Source organism: Equus quagga, chromosome 7 (genome assembly GCF_021613505.1).
Source record: "Equus quagga isolate Etosha38 chromosome 7, UCLA_HA_Equagga_1.0, whole genome shotgun sequence".
NCBI lineage: Eukaryota > Metazoa > Chordata > Mammalia > Perissodactyla > Equidae > Equus > Equus quagga.
In genome coordinates, this window is record NC_060273.1 from 1,683,893 (window position 1) to 1,700,774 (window position 16,882).

The 16,882-nt window shown below is 42.1% G+C and overlaps 1 protein-coding gene across 4 annotated transcripts in view; it reads right to left on the reverse strand.

Moving 5' to 3' along the window:
* The window catches only part of MEIOB (meiosis specific with OB-fold), a 29,013-nt gene extending 12,140 nt beyond the window's left edge, over positions 1-16,873 (reverse strand). For 2 of the 4 annotated variants that reach the window (XM_046665405.1, XM_046665402.1), the window contains exons 1-9: positions 16,315-16,445; positions 12,279-12,355; positions 10,617-10,674; positions 8,420-8,551; positions 6,348-6,420; positions 3,800-3,995; positions 1,300-1,400; positions 337-389; positions 155-250 (exon numbers count right to left, since the gene is read on the reverse strand). In XM_046665405.1, the coding sequence (XP_046521361.1) occupies positions 155-250; positions 337-389; positions 1,300-1,400; positions 3,800-3,995; positions 6,348-6,420; positions 8,420-8,551; positions 10,617-10,674; positions 12,279-12,347 (778 nt within the window). In that variant the 5' untranslated portion in view covers positions 12,348-12,355; positions 16,315-16,445. Of the gene's footprint in view, positions 1-154; positions 251-336; positions 390-1,299; positions 1,401-3,799; positions 3,996-6,347; positions 6,421-8,419; positions 8,552-10,616; positions 10,675-12,278; positions 12,356-16,314; positions 16,446-16,528; positions 16,586-16,697 lie in introns of those variants that run through there. The other 2 variants (XM_046665404.1, XM_046665403.1) reach the window with 2 other exon arrangements.
* Between the last annotated feature and the right edge of the window lie 9 nt (positions 16,874-16,882).

Below are 16,882 nucleotides of genomic sequence, written 5' to 3' on the forward strand. Positions count from 1 at the left end.
AGCTAACATCTGTGCCAATCTTCCTCTCTTTTATGTGGGATGCTGCCACAGTGTGGATTGATATTCATTTTCATTCTTAAGTATGCTGCATTAATATTGGTATACATGATACAGTCATTTCCAAAAGGATAAAAAATTTCAGACACCTTTTTACCTGGATTAGTTGTAATAATGGTTTTTGAGATTACAGTTGCTGTCATGCAGTTCCGAAATTTGTCAAAACTTATTCTCACATCTGAAGCAAATATTACTGTTTGGGGAAAAAGCCATTTTAAAATTATTACATGGGTGAATAAAAAATGACACAGATTGAACACAATCATTGAAGTATGATACCTGTTTCTCGTGGCATCCAGCTCTGTGCAAGTAGAATGGATTCATTATCCCAACTGCATTTTTTAAAAAAGAAGTGACAAAAATTGAATGTATTAAAAAAAAAAAACAACTGGCAGTGACCACATTATTCACCCAAAAAAAGAATGTCTTAACGGCTGGGGTTAACAATCCCCCATGTGGTCAAAGACACAAGTTAAGGGTGTCGGCTTCCCCTGCATTTTGCAGGGCTATGCTGCCTATTTCACAGAGCATTTCACATCCATGTGATAAATCTATTCCGTCAACACTCAACACCGTTCACCTGTAAGGACTTCTGCTCTGACAATTCTTTCTTTCCCCACCACTCACTCAGGGCTCTCCAGGCTAGCTGGAGCTGAGTGACTACAAGCCCAAAGACTCCCGCTCTTTCAGACCATTAAGGGAAGCCCCCACAGTGGAGAAAGTGCTCAGGGGACTTGAGGGATTGAAGGCCCATTGCACAGGCACCCGGAGTCTAAACGATGCCATGTCATACCCTGCAGTGCTTCAGGGTGTATCCCTGCCCCACATCCGACACACCAGCAGCCCCAAAGAACCCAGCCTGTGGCAACACTTGCTTTTCTACCATCTTTCCATGGCCTGGCTCCAGGGTACCACCCACGGAATCACAGACAGTCTGGCTTGTTCATCAATGAGACCTAATAAACCACCATTTGCTATAAAACAGTACAAAAATAAACCAGTTACGGTGGCGTCCATCTGAGCAATCCCACGCCATCTAAAGATTTCATTTTAAGGTAGTCTTACAGCATAGACGGTAACAACTCAACATACAAGAGCAAGCTTTATTTTTAATTATCATTTCTCTCCTATCATTACTCCTCTCCTGATATGAAATCCATCATCTTTTCGATGAAATAAAAATGTTCTGTCTTAGGGATAATAGCAGGGATTTCACAGTTTGGAACAGATATAGGGGGTTACCATATCATCGCAAAAGAAGACGCCATCTCATCATAGAGTTTAACTTCACACCTCTGGCCTTTTCTTCTGTCTGAAGTTGTAAAGTATTTTGGCTCTCCAACCTTAGAAATGGAAGGAAATAGTTAATCTTAACCTATGGTTGTAGAGGGACTTAAACATTTGTTGATGGAAAAACTCAAATGTTTACCTTTTAAATAGCAAATTAGAAATATCAAAATACCAAGAACGCTAACATAAATCTGATGACTTAAAAGCATCTTCTGTCTTTACACTAGGTGTATTTAGCTGAAGTTCCAAGTTACACACTTTGATTGAAGAGAGATACAGATATATGTGCTTTAAGTTAAGACTGTGGGGCCTGGCCCAGTGGTGCAGCGGTTAAGTTCACATATTCTGCTTCAGCGGCCCGGGGTCCCCCGGTTCGGATCCTGGGTATGGACATGGCACCACTCATCAAGCCATGCTGTGGCAGGCATCCCACTTATAAAGTAGAGGAAGATGGGCACGGATTTTATTTCAGGGCCAGTCTTCCTCAGCAAAAAGAGGAGGATCGGCAGCAGATGTTAGCTCAGGGCTGACCTTCCTCAAAAAAAAAAAAAGACTGTGGGGTCTTTTCTACATGTCAGAACAAATGCTCCATAACAAGTCCCTGGATGGCACCTATGTGGCCTCACTGAGGGTTGGAAGTACATTTTAAACATCTGTGTATCCCCACGACTTAACGCAGGGCCTGGCATGGAGCTCATGTGACTACATGAACTCAGTCTCTCTGGGCTCAGTGTCCTCATCTTGCTAGCCCAGGTATGGATGTCCATGCCTCCTTTGCCTCCCTCATAGGGATAAAGTGGTGAGGACAAATCAAGAATGTAGGAGAAAGCTCTGTGACACACTGTCTGATTTGAACCACATAGCAGGATAAGAGGATCACGGAGGTGGAAGTGAACTCAGGGCCCTTCTGTCCCCCCAGGGAGTTCTCATATGGAATGGCAGGTACCTCTGACAGCTGTATAGCAATGGCCCAAGCACAGTCAGCTAGCTGCCCCCTATGCCACTGTCACCACTGCATCTATTGGCAGAGCTGAGCTCCATGGGAAGGAGCTGAAAAAAAGTCACAGCTGCCAGCAGAAGAGCAGGATCTAGAAAGTAAGTGAGAGGAAAAGATGGCCAGAGTATGAGAGAGAGAGGCCTGTCAGATGACAGCATGCAAGAAAATTGCATGAAAAGAAGTTTTAAAGAGACGTAAGTAGAAGTGAGAAGAAAGAGAGAACATGTCAAATAAAAGTGTGAAGAAAAGAAATGTAAGAGTGATGGAAGCAAAATGTGAGAAGAGGTGAAAAAAAAAAGAAGTAATCCTATGAAGGAGGGTAGCAGACTCATGGGGGAGGCATGAAAAAAGCTGTTGCAGGTTTTTGCTTATATTCATACTGAGTTTTAGAAAATTCTTCCTACATTGTAATATAATGGCATCTTACAGAATTCCAGGGAAATTGAGAGATCATATCCTGCCTTTAAGAAAGATTGAACCTAAGCTGCCCAGAAAGTGATTTCTTCAATGTTTCAAGATTGTCATAAAGGGTGTTTCTTCCTCCATCCTGAATTATAATGAGTGTCCACTGTGCGGCAGGCACTGTGCTAGGCTGGGGCTAGGCTGGGGCTAGGCTGGTGAACAAAGCAGACATGGCCTCTACCGTCACAGGGTTGTCTTCAGGGATAGTCAACACTCTCTCAGTTAGTCATTTAACATGAAAAGCAATTAGCAATTACTTACAATGTGAACTACGAGTACCTAAGTCTATTTCCTTTTTTGTCTTCTATCATCATTCCATATATTGAGGAATTGGTCTTGCTCCTTTAATTTTCTTCATATACTTTATTTAGTAAAACTTTACTTTTGAGGTCCACCTCTAAATCCCTGCCGAGTGACTCTACTCTGTCCAACAGAGTTCAAAACTTGCTGCAATAGTCAAGAGCGAGATGCTGATGCAATGGATGATGTAAGACTCCCTGGTGCCCAACGGAGTGTTCTCCTCTGCACTTCACCCCAGGCTGCGTTAGACCACCGGCCCTACTGCAGGACAGCAGGTACTCTCGCTCCTCCCCCATCTCAGCAGCTCTGAGAGCGCGCATGGAATTGATTCCTTGATTTATTCCACTTACACCCCTTCAAGGAACCTCGTGGAGATCTTCAAGTCCATGAATTTACTCTTTTCATTTGTGTCTTTGTTTAACTGAAGTATGAAAAACTCTCATATTGTTAGTGGATCATTTATGAGTGTGTGCTGCATTTCACATTCAAATATGATTTTATTTTGCTATTCATTCACAGATAAAATGCTACTTTCCCCTTAATGAGAAGTATTACCATTTCCTTAATTCATCAGACTATGGATCAAGATACAGAGGGAAATTTAGTCCAGCTGGTTACTATTTTCCAAACACAAATTAAGTGACAGAACGCCTCTGCCGAATTGAACTTGGCTTTTTTGAGATTTTAACTTACCGATCTCACAGCTGCAAGCACATTAATAATTCTTCCATCCAGACTGTGTCCATTTGCAACAATGTCACCCAATGAATAATAATCACAAGACTCTTTAACAGGTAAGTGTATCAAGGAAAGTAACTTGGTGTCCACTTCATAACTGGAACAAACTTTTACCGTTGAGTGATTCTCACTGAGCAATAGTTTACAGTTGCTACATTGCAAAAACACACACAAAAAGTTAATATCAAATGATTTTCTAATAGAAAAATACTACCGGGTTCACAGTTAAATTATTTCTTGGTTGTAATTTAGAATTCATTAAGAAAATTTGTACTTTTTACTCTTAGAAACATTGAAAAATGTAAAATGTTTTCTGTCTAAAATATATTTCCATTAAGAAAATGTTTTGAGGACCAATTCGTGCCCAAGTTCTAAGCATACTGGTTGTCTGACCTTGCCCACGACTCTGAGCTTCAGTCTTCTTCTCTGTAAGAGGGGGATAAAAGCCCCTCTAAAATGTCGGGGTTTTGTTATTTCTATCTCTGTAACACTGACTGCCCTGCCTACGTGATTTAAATGGAGGACAGTGCTTTCCTTACATCTCAGGTGCTCTAACTGGAGTGGAGGCACAACATTTACCCACTGAACTTGTATTGAGCTGCTCTTCCCCCTCCAGCCAGTCAACTTCCAAGTCCCCTCCATGGAGCCTCTTTCTAGCCTCTAGCCCAGGCCCTCCCTGACCACCTCCTCCCTTCTCATCCAAACGATTGCCTTGTCTCCTAAGCTTCATTCCCCTCCAGTCCATCCTCCTCAGGTAGCCAAAGTGATCTTCCTAAACCACACATGTGAATGGATTATTTCCCAGCTCAAAGACCTTCCAGCTAGCTATCACCAAAGGATAAATTTGGTACGAGAGGCAAATCTGTCTGTGAAATGTGTCTACTTCTCTCTCAAGCTCCTCCTCCTGCTGTTCCCCTGCCTTTGCCCTATATTCCAGCCATATCAGATGTAGTGACAGGGATACATTCTAAGAAATGCATAATTAGGCGATTTTGTTGTTGTGCGAACATAATAGCATGTACTTACACAAACCTAGATGATATGCCTACTACACACCTAGGCTCTATGGTACTAATCTTATAGGACCAAAGTCAATACACAATCTGTCATTGACTGGAGCATCATTTGGTGGCGCATGACTCTACTTGGCTATGAAATTGACATTTTTAGACCAAAAAAAGTCAAGCATCAGCAGTTTCATATGGTTCAACCTATTAGTAACTGCTCTGGAAAAGGCCAGGAGGTTTCACATTTGTTCCTTCTGCCAAGAATGCTCTTCTGTCCACTCATTCCTTCCTTCCACAAGTATTTACTGAGAGCCTATTAAGTGCCAGACCCTAGTCTAGGTGTTTGGGATACAGTGGTGAAGAAGACAGATAAGGCCTTTGATTTCATGGAGTTCACATGTGTGAGAGGAAGACAGACACGAACAATTAAATAATCTCAGATAGTGATCGGAGTCATGATGATAACAGCACAGGGCAAAGTCCTAGGAATAGACTGGAAGGGCTACTACAGACTGAGTGGATGTGGAAGGTCTAAAGAGGTGACATTCAAGTTGACACTTCAATGAGAGAAGGAGCAAAGATTCAAATCGGATGGGAGGGGATTCTTCCACGCAGAGGGAAGTGAACATGCAAAAGCTATTAGTGCAAAATGAGCCTACGGTGTTCATAAAATAGAAAGAAGTTCAGTGTGGCTGCAGAGACATGAGATCTGAGAGTCTGGCATAAGATGAGGTCAGAAAAGTAGGTGGGAAGGGGTCAAAATGGGTGCAGGTGTAGAGACTGTCATGCCCCACCCAGAGCCCTTTACCAGCTTCACCCTTCTCTAGAGAATTGCCCTCAACAAGAAATGCCCTTGAGCTTATGTCCCGCCCCCGCCCCCAACTAGGAGTGGGGGTGGATGGCAGCCAATGACTTGTAAATACAGGGTACAAAAGCCCAGCCCCCTTCCTTCAGGGGCTACCACTCTGAGATACCACTCATGCTCCAGAGCTCCCTCCTGAGTCAGACAGAGGCTGGGCTCCAGCTGAACTTCCCTCTTTGCTCAGCTTCCCCCATATCCTGTCCTTACAAGCTGCTCCTGAGAGTGCTCCCTCAACAAATCATTTGCACAGAAATCCTCCTCTGGGCTCTGCTTCCAGGCAACCTGAACTAAGATAATGAGGCACGTGAGTAAAGTTATACCTTGATATGAAAAAAGAGATACACGACTTCCAAGATTTATCTTTTCTTCTCATTGTTCAGCTTTAATGTGACTAGAGTCAAATTTTTGTAAATTTAAGAATGAGAACCAAGTACTAAAAACAAAGCCATTTTTTCATGTGATCTTATATGAAAGTAAGTTATTTCACAATCAAAGATAAATATTGTGAGGAAAAATTAAACTCACAATTTTCAAATTAAAGTATACACCTTTAGTAAGCTTTCTGCTAATCCGACAGACAAAGACATCTTTCTAGCACAAAGACTGTAGACCTCTGTGCTAGATAGATATTTACCTAGGAGTTGCAGGGCTGAATTTTTCTTCTCTTTCTAATTCCTTTCTTTGGATCAGGGGATTTTCGATTATCACTAAAACAGTGGGGAAAGTATGATGCTTACAAAACAGTAAGAGGATAAATAAAAAACAAGTATACATAACAATGAACATTACAATGTTATTTCTAATTTCTGAGTTGGTGTTATATATCCTTTACAATCATTTTCTGTGTTGCTGTAAGAAACAGAATCCTGGGGTATGACCATCAATTTGATCCCAGATGACATTTTTTATGGTTTGTGTTTAAATCCCAACATATGACCACATTAATAGTACTTTATTGATTAGTTACACTGAACATTTGATTTGGTTACAACATGCCCTTCTACAAAACAAACACTTTAATTGATCTTCCCCTAATTCATAGTTGCCCTTGGAAACAACAGTGGTGGGGTAGAAAGAGAGATGCAAAATCAGGGTCTTGGTTTGAGCTCCACAACTTTATCAGCTTTATGATTCAACATTTTAGAGTTTCCATTTCCTTACAGTCTGTGTTAGACCTTTTTGTGCTCTATTTTGCTAATTCCTCACACAACCATTCCATGATTATCCCTTTTTACAAATGAAGAAATTGAAGCTCATCAAGGTTAAGTAACTTTCTTGAGATTTTATGTTTAGAAAGTAGAACTAGAATTAGAATTGTTCTGATTCAAAAATCTGTAATTTTTTACTCTCCTACACTAAAGCCCTATTTAGATTTATAATCATTGTCAACTGTATGCTTTTAAAATCCCTTATCTCATTCATCCTCACAACAACCATCAACATTTAACATATTTTCATACCAAAATCTATCTTTAGCTCTACATAACTGATGTTCTAGCATTCATCCAAGGAACACTTCGAACCATATTGGGCCCTGTGAAGTTTGCATAGTTTTCTGCCTTCATGGCCCATATGTTCAATTACCTTATTATTCTGTTAGAGAGATAATACACATAACCCGGAAAGCTAATAATACAAGGCAAAATACGATCAGGTGCTAACTGACTAGTATGGACAATAGGCTGCTTGATCCTTCAGTGTCGAGGAAGAATGGTGTAATTATCTGCATTACTTTTTCCCTTCTTCTTTCTACCATGAAAGAGAGCTGGTATATGTACTTTCTTGTTTCTTGTGTGAGGATAGTGCCATCTATTGAGTGACTAAGTCTTACACTTTATACCAGGCATGATATCTCATTTAACATTTACAAGATTCTATAGGGTATTAATTCATAGTTAGGTCCAACAAGACTAAGAAATTTTCTCAAAGCCATGATGTAAATAAATCTTGTAACTAGGATTTGAACTCAGATTTATCTGTTTTCAAACTCCTTGTTCCTTTTATGATACTACACCATACCATCAGAGGGATACGGGGTGGGTAGAGGATGCAAAAGATTTGGTATTTTAGACTAAAAGTGGGGCCAGCCTGGTGGCACAGCGGTTAAGTGTGCAAGTTCCACTTTGGTGGCCTGGGGTTCACCAGTTCGGATCCTGGATGCGGACATGGCACCGCTTGGCACACCATGCTGTGGTAGGCGTCCCACATATAAAGTGGAGGAAGATAGGCATGGATGTTAGCTCAGGGCCAGCCTTCCTCAGCAAAAAGAGGAGGACTGGTGGCAGATGTTAGTTCAGGGCTAATCTTCCTCAAAAAAAAAAAAAAAGTAGACTAAAGTAAGGTTTCTTAAAATCCTACTAAAAATTCAAATATCTTTTATCAAAATCTCTTTAGCAGGCTTTTTATACATTTGTAGAAAGATAAATGATTATAGTTACAATAGGGATTGATGCAAACTGAAATATGAAATAAACCAAAGATTGTAAAGCTACTTAGTAAAAATTTATGACTATTACATTTGTATGTTTCAAGTAATAATGCTGAATGCCTTGTGTTATGCTCTTAACACTTGACTTTTTCCTGACAAGGTTCTTGGGAATTATTAACTGTATCTTATTTCATTTGACCCTCTCAGTGTGGTTACCACAAAAGTATCACAAGAATGATACTACAATAGAAACAGTTTAAAAACCAACACCAACTTACCACACTCGCCAACTCTAAAGCTGTCAGAAAGTGATCGGATGTAATGTTCATTGCCCCAGGACGTCGCATTCACAAAATGGGTTGGTGTATCCCGAATGGTGAAACTGAAAGTGTATCTTTCTGATCCAATATCTAAGGGAAAACCAATGCTTTTATTTTTCAAAAGAAAAGTTTTATTTTAGTTTTGAACAACCATGATTATGATGATGATAAAAATACTCAAACACCTGGTATAAAATATTCTTTCATATATAAATCCTGTAAGTTATGCTTTTATGAATTTCAAAGCGCCAAAGTAGATAACATCTCACTACTAACGCCTCTGCTCTCTTTCCTCAGTTATCTGTATATTTGGAGGGAAATGACACATAGGCTTGAATCATCCAGATGTTAACTTAGATTCTCCATTTCTCTCTTACTGTTATTGTTTAAACCTAAGTCATAATTCAGATTTAAATTATTTCAAAACAAATAAATGTTACTAAATGACACCACTAGGGGTCAGCAAGTACATTTTTTTTCCAAAATAAAATTTCTTCATTGTTTTTGCTAACCTAACACACATATGCAAATTACAGATCTCTACCAAACTGTTACTAGAGTTTACTGTTACCTCTGAGGCAGGGACTGGGATGGGAAGGGTTGGGGGTTTAATGAAGATTTTCACCTTCCAACTCTATGACTGTCTATACTGCTTGAATTCTTTATGAAAATCTATTAATATGTGTAATTTTTTGTCAGTAAGCATATCTTCTCCAAAAGAAGAATACTGTACACCTGATCATAAAAAGTAGTCAAACACCACATAAATGGTCCCCTATCCTCCAAGTCTGATAGGCGAAAATTGTATTTCATTGTTGTAATTTTAGCAAATATTTAAATACTGACCTTTTTCTAATTCATGTATTTTAAGTTATTCTTTTTAGAGCTTAGAACATAGATATATAGACTTTCTCAAACTATTCAAATGGTAATTCTAATCTAATTAATTATGATGAAGTAAAGTGAAGACACAAACAAGTTTGGGTGGGAGATGACATGTTTGTTATTTATCTTAAAAATATAACAAATTATATGAAATAAAATAAAAGTAAAAGGACCTATCACTATACCTGAGTCAACACAACCACAGTTACTCAGGTGATTCAAACAAAATTAACGTCTTCTTCTGCCGAAATTATTGGCTGGCTATCTAGTGCTCTGATTCCCTCAAGCTGTATAGAAGCACTTACACTGTAACCCTCATAAACAGCAATGACTCTTTAAAAGCTAACAGTGGTGAAGTGCCAGTTTTGGAGTTCTATACTATATCTTTGCATGTCAATTACAAAAGTTTGAAGGTGAGCCTATTTTAAAAATCCAATTTTAGTCTCAGATTATGTTTCCACAGTCCTAAACCTCTTGCACAGTTCAAGCAATTCACTAAGAACCACTAAGGCCAACGTTAACTGTATTTTCCATATATGAAAGACAAATTTTTTTTCACTGAATTGTCTGGTCGTTTGAATAAATACATAGATACTACTGCCGTACTTCTCTCCCTCAACACTACTCTATCATGACACATCGGTGCTCAAAAACCTTCCTCCTCATCATTTCTGTCTTTTATAAGATTTACCTGTGTATTTGCACCTCTTAGGCTGAAAGTGATAGTTAACATGGAGTTCTTACTATGGGTCACATACTCTTAAATGTATGAGCTCATTTAATTCTCACACCAGCTTTACTTATCCCGATTTCACAGCTGTATATAGGACAGACCTCAGGTCACTCAGTGACGATTCGAGCCCAAGCAATCTAGCTCCAAGTCCATGCCCTCAGATACTATGATATCTGAAGATGATGTGCGACTACAATTTCGATGTTACCTTTACACAGGGCTTTACACAGTGGAGGTACTCAATAAACACACATTGATACACATTAATGAGTTGGCCATTTTAACTAGGTATTTTGACGTTGTATACACAAACTTTAAAATTATGTTTGAGAAACATTAAATAAAATCATTAAAAATGATTTTAATGTCTTCAAACATATGGCCTTAAATTGGATATTTTACCATACAAATAAAGACATGGCCTCTGCTCTTAAGGAGTTAAACAGGCATGAGAAATTTAATCACTTAAATATACTTCGTGGTAGTCATAAGCCACAGTTGATGAAAAATGAAGCAAAGAGTTAAATAGAACTCAGCTTTTTCTGTCTGGAAAGCCTTTGACATCTGTTTTTCCAATAACTATACCGATTATTTTCTGAAAAACAAAAAGGTTACAGAAGACAAATATTAAACACAGATGTAGATGGTAAATTTAATTTCATGGACTTGTTATATTTTACTGGCTCTAACAAACATTTTTGACTAGGAACCATTGAAATGTATTTATAGCAGACAAACATCTAAAAGAACTTCATAAATTCCACAAAGAATAGTACAAAGTAATAAGACAGTTAACTGCTGTTACAAATATAATCATTTAATACTTAGTATGTTTCTACTTTATTTTCAATCACTAGGTGGAGCACGGTAACTGCCCTATGCTATCAATCCTTACTGAATTCATTCAAAGCACATGTATAATGCAATTTAATTTGCCACGGTCTTCAAAGCTTTCTTTTATATAGGGTTTTCTAACAATTCACATAAAATTGCCTAGCTTCTTAATCCAAACATGCTGGACAGTAATATAAATTAGATTGTAACAAAATTTGTATATTGCTGTTAAGAAATCTAAGCTCTAAAGCCCTAGATCTTAAACCTTAAAGATATTAACATCTCCTTAAAATTTTTAATGTTCTTTAGTGACTACTAAAGAAAAATTAAATATTAAAAAAAAGCTTCAAGAAATAAAATAACTACCTTTTTTTGAAAGGATAAACCTAAATGTATATTACTATTCTAGCAACTGATTTTAGCCTTGCAATCATCTTTAAATTTAAAATAAATTCATGCTTTTAGGACTACCACATCCTAGCTGAGCTATTAGCTAGACTTATTATATTTATACACACTGCTGTTATTTCTTAAATTCCATATGCATGTGGAGCTCACTGAATTTTGTTGGAAAAACACAAATAATGGAAATACTGAGCAAAGCTTTCTAACTGAAGAGACAATGAGCAAACAGTTTACCTTTCAAGAAAAACTATAACAATTATTTTTTAACATTAATAAACTTTTAATTGCAAGTTATTAAAGTTACATGTAAATTTATCCTATTTTAAGAAATCTGATTTGCAAATGCTAAATGTAAACAGCAGACTGCTCAGGGTTCAGGGAAGGTAAAGGAGTATAATTGCTTTATAATAAATTCTTCGCTTTATAAGTGAAGAATTATATTTCTTTTAAATAAATAACAGGCTTGTTATATTTTGAAATGATTGAATTCTCCCACAACCCTTCCCCCTAAAAATGAATTTTCACACAATCATTTCAAAAATACACCTGATGTGTACCTTTATGTCATAAAAGCAGCATAATGGCAAGTATTTAAGTCTATAACTTGGGGAATTTGATTAGAGAATGGATACAGCTGAGAAAAATGGTTTAATTTTACAATGCTAACTTTGAGCAGTTACTAAAAATTTAATTAAAATAATACAAATAAACTTTTGATCATTTTGAACAATCACTAGTCATATCTACAATCTCCTACTCTCTAGACAAAAGAGAGATTAATTTTCATTCAGCTGGCATAAATACAAAGACAAACGTTTAAGAGTACTTAATATCCAACAATTATACTAATGCAATGAGCATCTGTACACTTGTCAATTATGCAAGCATGTGGTAATATGTAGTATTACCACATAAAGTTTCCTTAGAGAATAGCCAAACCACTATATCCTTGAAACCTACCAGATTAGCCATATTTGGATGCAGAGCTGAAAGTGCAGTGAAGGTCTTTGATGCAAAGGAGTCTGCCATTCTTTTATCTGCATTTTAGAAAATATAATTTAGCTGCATATATTATATAACTGAAATAAACCATGAAAAGTTCCAAGATTAAAAAAGGAATTTATTTAGGAAAGCACCAGATATATATTTTAATTTTATTGAGGTCATATTTTATAACATTGCAAAATTTCAGTTGTATGTTATTATTTGTCAGTCACCACATAAATGTGCCCCTTTACCCCTTATGCCCACCCCCAAACCCCCTTCCCCTCTGGTAACCACTAATCTGTTCTCTTTGCCCATGTGTTAGTTTATCTTCCACTTGTGAGTGAAATCATACAGTGTTTTTCTTTCTGTGTCTGGCTTATTTCGCTTAACATAATACCCTCAAGGTCCATCCATGTTGTTGCAAATGGGACAATTTTGTCTTTTTTTTCTGGCTGAGTAGTATTCCATTGTACATATACCACATCTTCTTTATCCATTCAACAGTTGATGGGCATTTGGGTTGCTCCTACTCCTTGGCTATTGTGAAATTATGTTGCAATGAACATGGGGGTGCATAAGTCTCTCTGAATTGTTGACTTCAAGTTCTTTGGATAAATACCCAGTAGTGGGATAGCTGGGTCGTATGGTATTTCTGTTTTTAATTTTTTGAGAAATCTCCATACTGCTTTCCATAGTGGCTGCACCAGTTTGCATTCCCACCAGCAGTGTATGAGGGTTCTCTTCTCTCTACATCCTCTCCAACATTTGTTGTTTTTTGTCTTGGTTATTATAGCCATTCTAACAGGTGTAAGGTGGTATCTTCAGACATTTTACTCAGTCTTTGGGAAAAGTTTTATTACAACAGTGAAACGTAAGTTAATACAGATTCAACCTGTAAAAAACATTTCAAAACATCCTTTTATAGTTTTGAATGATACAGTTTCAATTTTTAACTTGCACTTTCCAAAAACAGGTATAATTTAGTAATTTTTGAGCACCCTGCAAATTTAGAGTTTCAGATGAGAGATGATTCAATGAGACACTTGTGGATTTAAATATTTATCAGCATAGAGCCTACTTTTTAAAATATAGCAACTTGCTGTTGTAAATACCTTAAATCATGCATTTGATTACACAGTGTGTGGGGATAGGTAGTGACTTTAACCTCAGCTCTAAATGGTATGCTCCATGAGGGCAGAGGTGGTGCCTTATATATTTTTATGCATGTATTTCAATGCTACCTTGCACATAAAAAGCACTCAATAAATATGAAATGAATGAAATGGTGGCTTGTCCCTCAATATCATCACTATAAAAGGTTTTACTGTATTAACAATTGTCAGCTACACTAAACTAGCAGAGGTACTCAATTTCACTTTTTAATACACAGCCACTTTAACTGGGCATGCTCTCACCTACAGGCTTCGCTTTCAGGACATGTCTCCTAACACATGAGTTTTAGGGAGCCTGTGGAGTTAGTCAAATATGATTTTGAATTCTAGCACCACTAGTTTGTAGTCAAGTGTTTTGACATTACTGAGCTTTAATTTCCTCATCCATAAAATGTGGATAATATCTACATTACAGGGTTATTGTGAGAATCTGAGATAATGCACATAAGGTGCCTAGATTATCACAGGCTCTCAACAGATGAGAACGCTGCTTTTCAATCATATCCAACATAACAGTGTCTGCATTCAAGGCCTTTTGGCGCCAGAAGAAAAACAACTGGGAATTAAGCAGCGTTAACTTTCCCCCCGTTATTTGGCCTGGTCTGATCTGGCTCACTATGCGATTTCTGTCTCTGAACTACTGCCAAACCTTGACAGATTCATTCATTCATCCACCTACTCAATAAATATTTACTGAGAGCCTGTCAGGTGCCAGATACTTGACTTCGGAGAGGATGAAGTATTCAGTACCTGGATTTTGTGTAAAAACAGTAACCACCTATATACCAAATGAGTTCTCCAAATTTTTACCCATTAACATCTCTTGTTGGTTTGGTCATTGACTTACATGATATCATGTAAACTCTTTGAAGTCCCTTCAATTTCTACTATTATTCAAAATATATGGTGATATACTTTAGAGTCTGTCTACAAAAAATGACAACTTGCTTCTTTACCTGGACATTTTAAGAAATACCAAATTAACACGAAATAAGGAGCTCAATATGGTAATACAGAGAACACCGTTTATCAGCAACTACGGTCCCTTCTACTTTCCGAATATATTTTAAATGTCTCCTTTTCACCGTCTCCAGTGCCATCTCCTCAGCCCAAGGCTCAGTCATTCCTCACCTGGAGTACTGCAATCACGTGGTTTATACCTAGTTTATTCATTGGACACGTGTAGGTTGAGTGTCTGATAAGTGTCAGGCCCTGACTCAGGACAGGGGTCGGGCTGGAGGCTGGTCCCCCATCCAGGAGCCTCAGAGAGGAGCAACGAAAACAGAGTACCAGCTGTGGGACCAGATGTGTACAGACTCAAGGCGACTGGTCCAGATCCTTGACAGGGTGGAGGGAAAGCGCAGGTGGTGGTGGAACCAGTCCAGTTAAGGTAACATGGGGGCGCTGCCAGAGGTGACAGCTGTGCAGTGCCTGCGATGAGACACCAGATATACCATGATCATCTCTGACAGTCCCCCTACCCACGGCTCCCGAATTCCCCTCCCTGAGCTCTGAGCCCTCCTCCTTCCTTTGGAAGGTGACTTCCTGTCTGGCCCAGAGCCCAGCATGACGCGGCTGGTTCCCCCCAGGACCCTCCTGGTCCCTTGTGGCAGGGCCCTTGCACCTCATGCTCCTCCTTGCTGGAGCTCTCCCCCAGAGGGGAAAGCTGCATTGCCTGGTTCTTACTCCCGCTGGAGCTCGGGCACAGGAGAAGGGGACTCGGGACCCAGATGAGGAAGGGACACTGCTAGCCACTGGGTCTGAGAAGTGTCTAGCCCACAAGTCAGCTGAGGGTGTCAGTCATACTCTTAAGGCAAACCCCATCAACTCTCTGATTTTTCGTTTGTTTTTTGGTGAGGAAGATTGGCCCTGAGCTAACATCTCTGCCAGTCTTCCCCTATTTTCTATGTGGGACGCTGCCACAGCCTGGCTTGATGAGCGTGTGTAGGTCCGTGTCCGGGACTGAACCCCGTGAACCCAAGGCCGCTGAAGCAGAGCGCGTGAACAGAACCACTACGCCACGGGGCAGGCCCCCAACTTTCCGATTCTGAGGCCCGGCCTCCAACTCTCAGCAGGCGGGAGCTAGTCCCACGAGGCTTGGCCCGGGGCGGAAGCGCGCAGGAGGGCGGCCGGGCGCTTGCCTTCCCCGCGCTGTTTGCGGGGCCAGGAAGCGCTGTGCGTTCGCGCCGCCCGCGTGGGCTTTCCCCTCCTGGGGGGCGGCCCCGCGCCGGGGCCGGGGCCACCTCACACGCGGCTACGAGCACGGCCCGCCCCCGCTCCGTCCGCGCGCCCCCACGCCCCCCGTCCTGCCCGCCCCCGCTCCCAGCGGCCGCTGCAGTCTGACCCCTCCCGCCGCTCCCGTCTCCACACAGCCGCGTCCCCTCAGAGGCCGCTCCCGGGGCACCCGCGCGGCCCCCCAGCCGGCGGCGCCTCTCGGGGGCTGGGCAGCGACGCCCGCGACTCCCTCTCTCCTCCTACAGAGCCCCGCGCGTCATTGCCGTCCCCTCCCACCGCGAGCCCCGCACGGCGACACGCGTGCCCCAGGCCGGCCTCACGCGACCGTCCTCACAGACCCGGCCCGGGAAGGCGCTTCCCTCCCGCCGCTGCCACGGACGCGGCTGGTCTGCGGACTGACCCCCGACGCCGGGCGCCGCGAGGACGCGGCCAGCGCCCGGGACGCCCGCGATCCGGGGACACACGCCGCCTCAGGCGTCGGAACGAAACGCGGCCGGGAAGAGCGCCGGGGAAGGAGGAAGGCCCGGCCCCGGCCCCCGCCCGGCGGACCCCACCGCGCCGTCCGCCCGCTCCGCTCCACACGCGTCCCGACCGGTCCTCACCCCGCGACACCGCGGGCGGGGACTTCCGGGCAGTGACACCCCCGCAGGACCCCGTGGCCCCTGAGCCCGCAGCGTCGGACCGGGGGCCCCCGCCGAGGATCAGCCCGCACGGGTCCGGGCACGTATCTGCCTCCGCGCGACATTCCGAGGACCCCCGGGCCCCGCGGGCCCCACGACGCTGTCCCCTCGGGCGGGACTGTGAGCCGACACCCACCGCGCACTCCGCCTCCGGGCGAATCCCACGAACCCCGACGTGCCGGCCCAGCGCCAGCCACTGCTGACGCGAGGGCGGGAGGAGAGGCGCCCCCGCGCGCACGCCGCGGCCCCGACCCCGCCCTCAGCAGCGGCCGCGAGCCAGCCGCCACGCGGCGCCGCGCCTTCACCTCAGCCGTCCGCGCAGGCTGTCCCGGAGCGCTGCCCAGGCCTGGACGCCGGCCCGCCGCGCTCGGCCGCTTCTCCACAGCGCGCTCGACCCGCAGCCCAGCCGCGCGACCGTTAGCGCGAGGCCCCGCCCCGGCTGACCTCTGGCCACACCCTCCCCCCGCCCCCCCGCGTGCAGGCTCCGCCC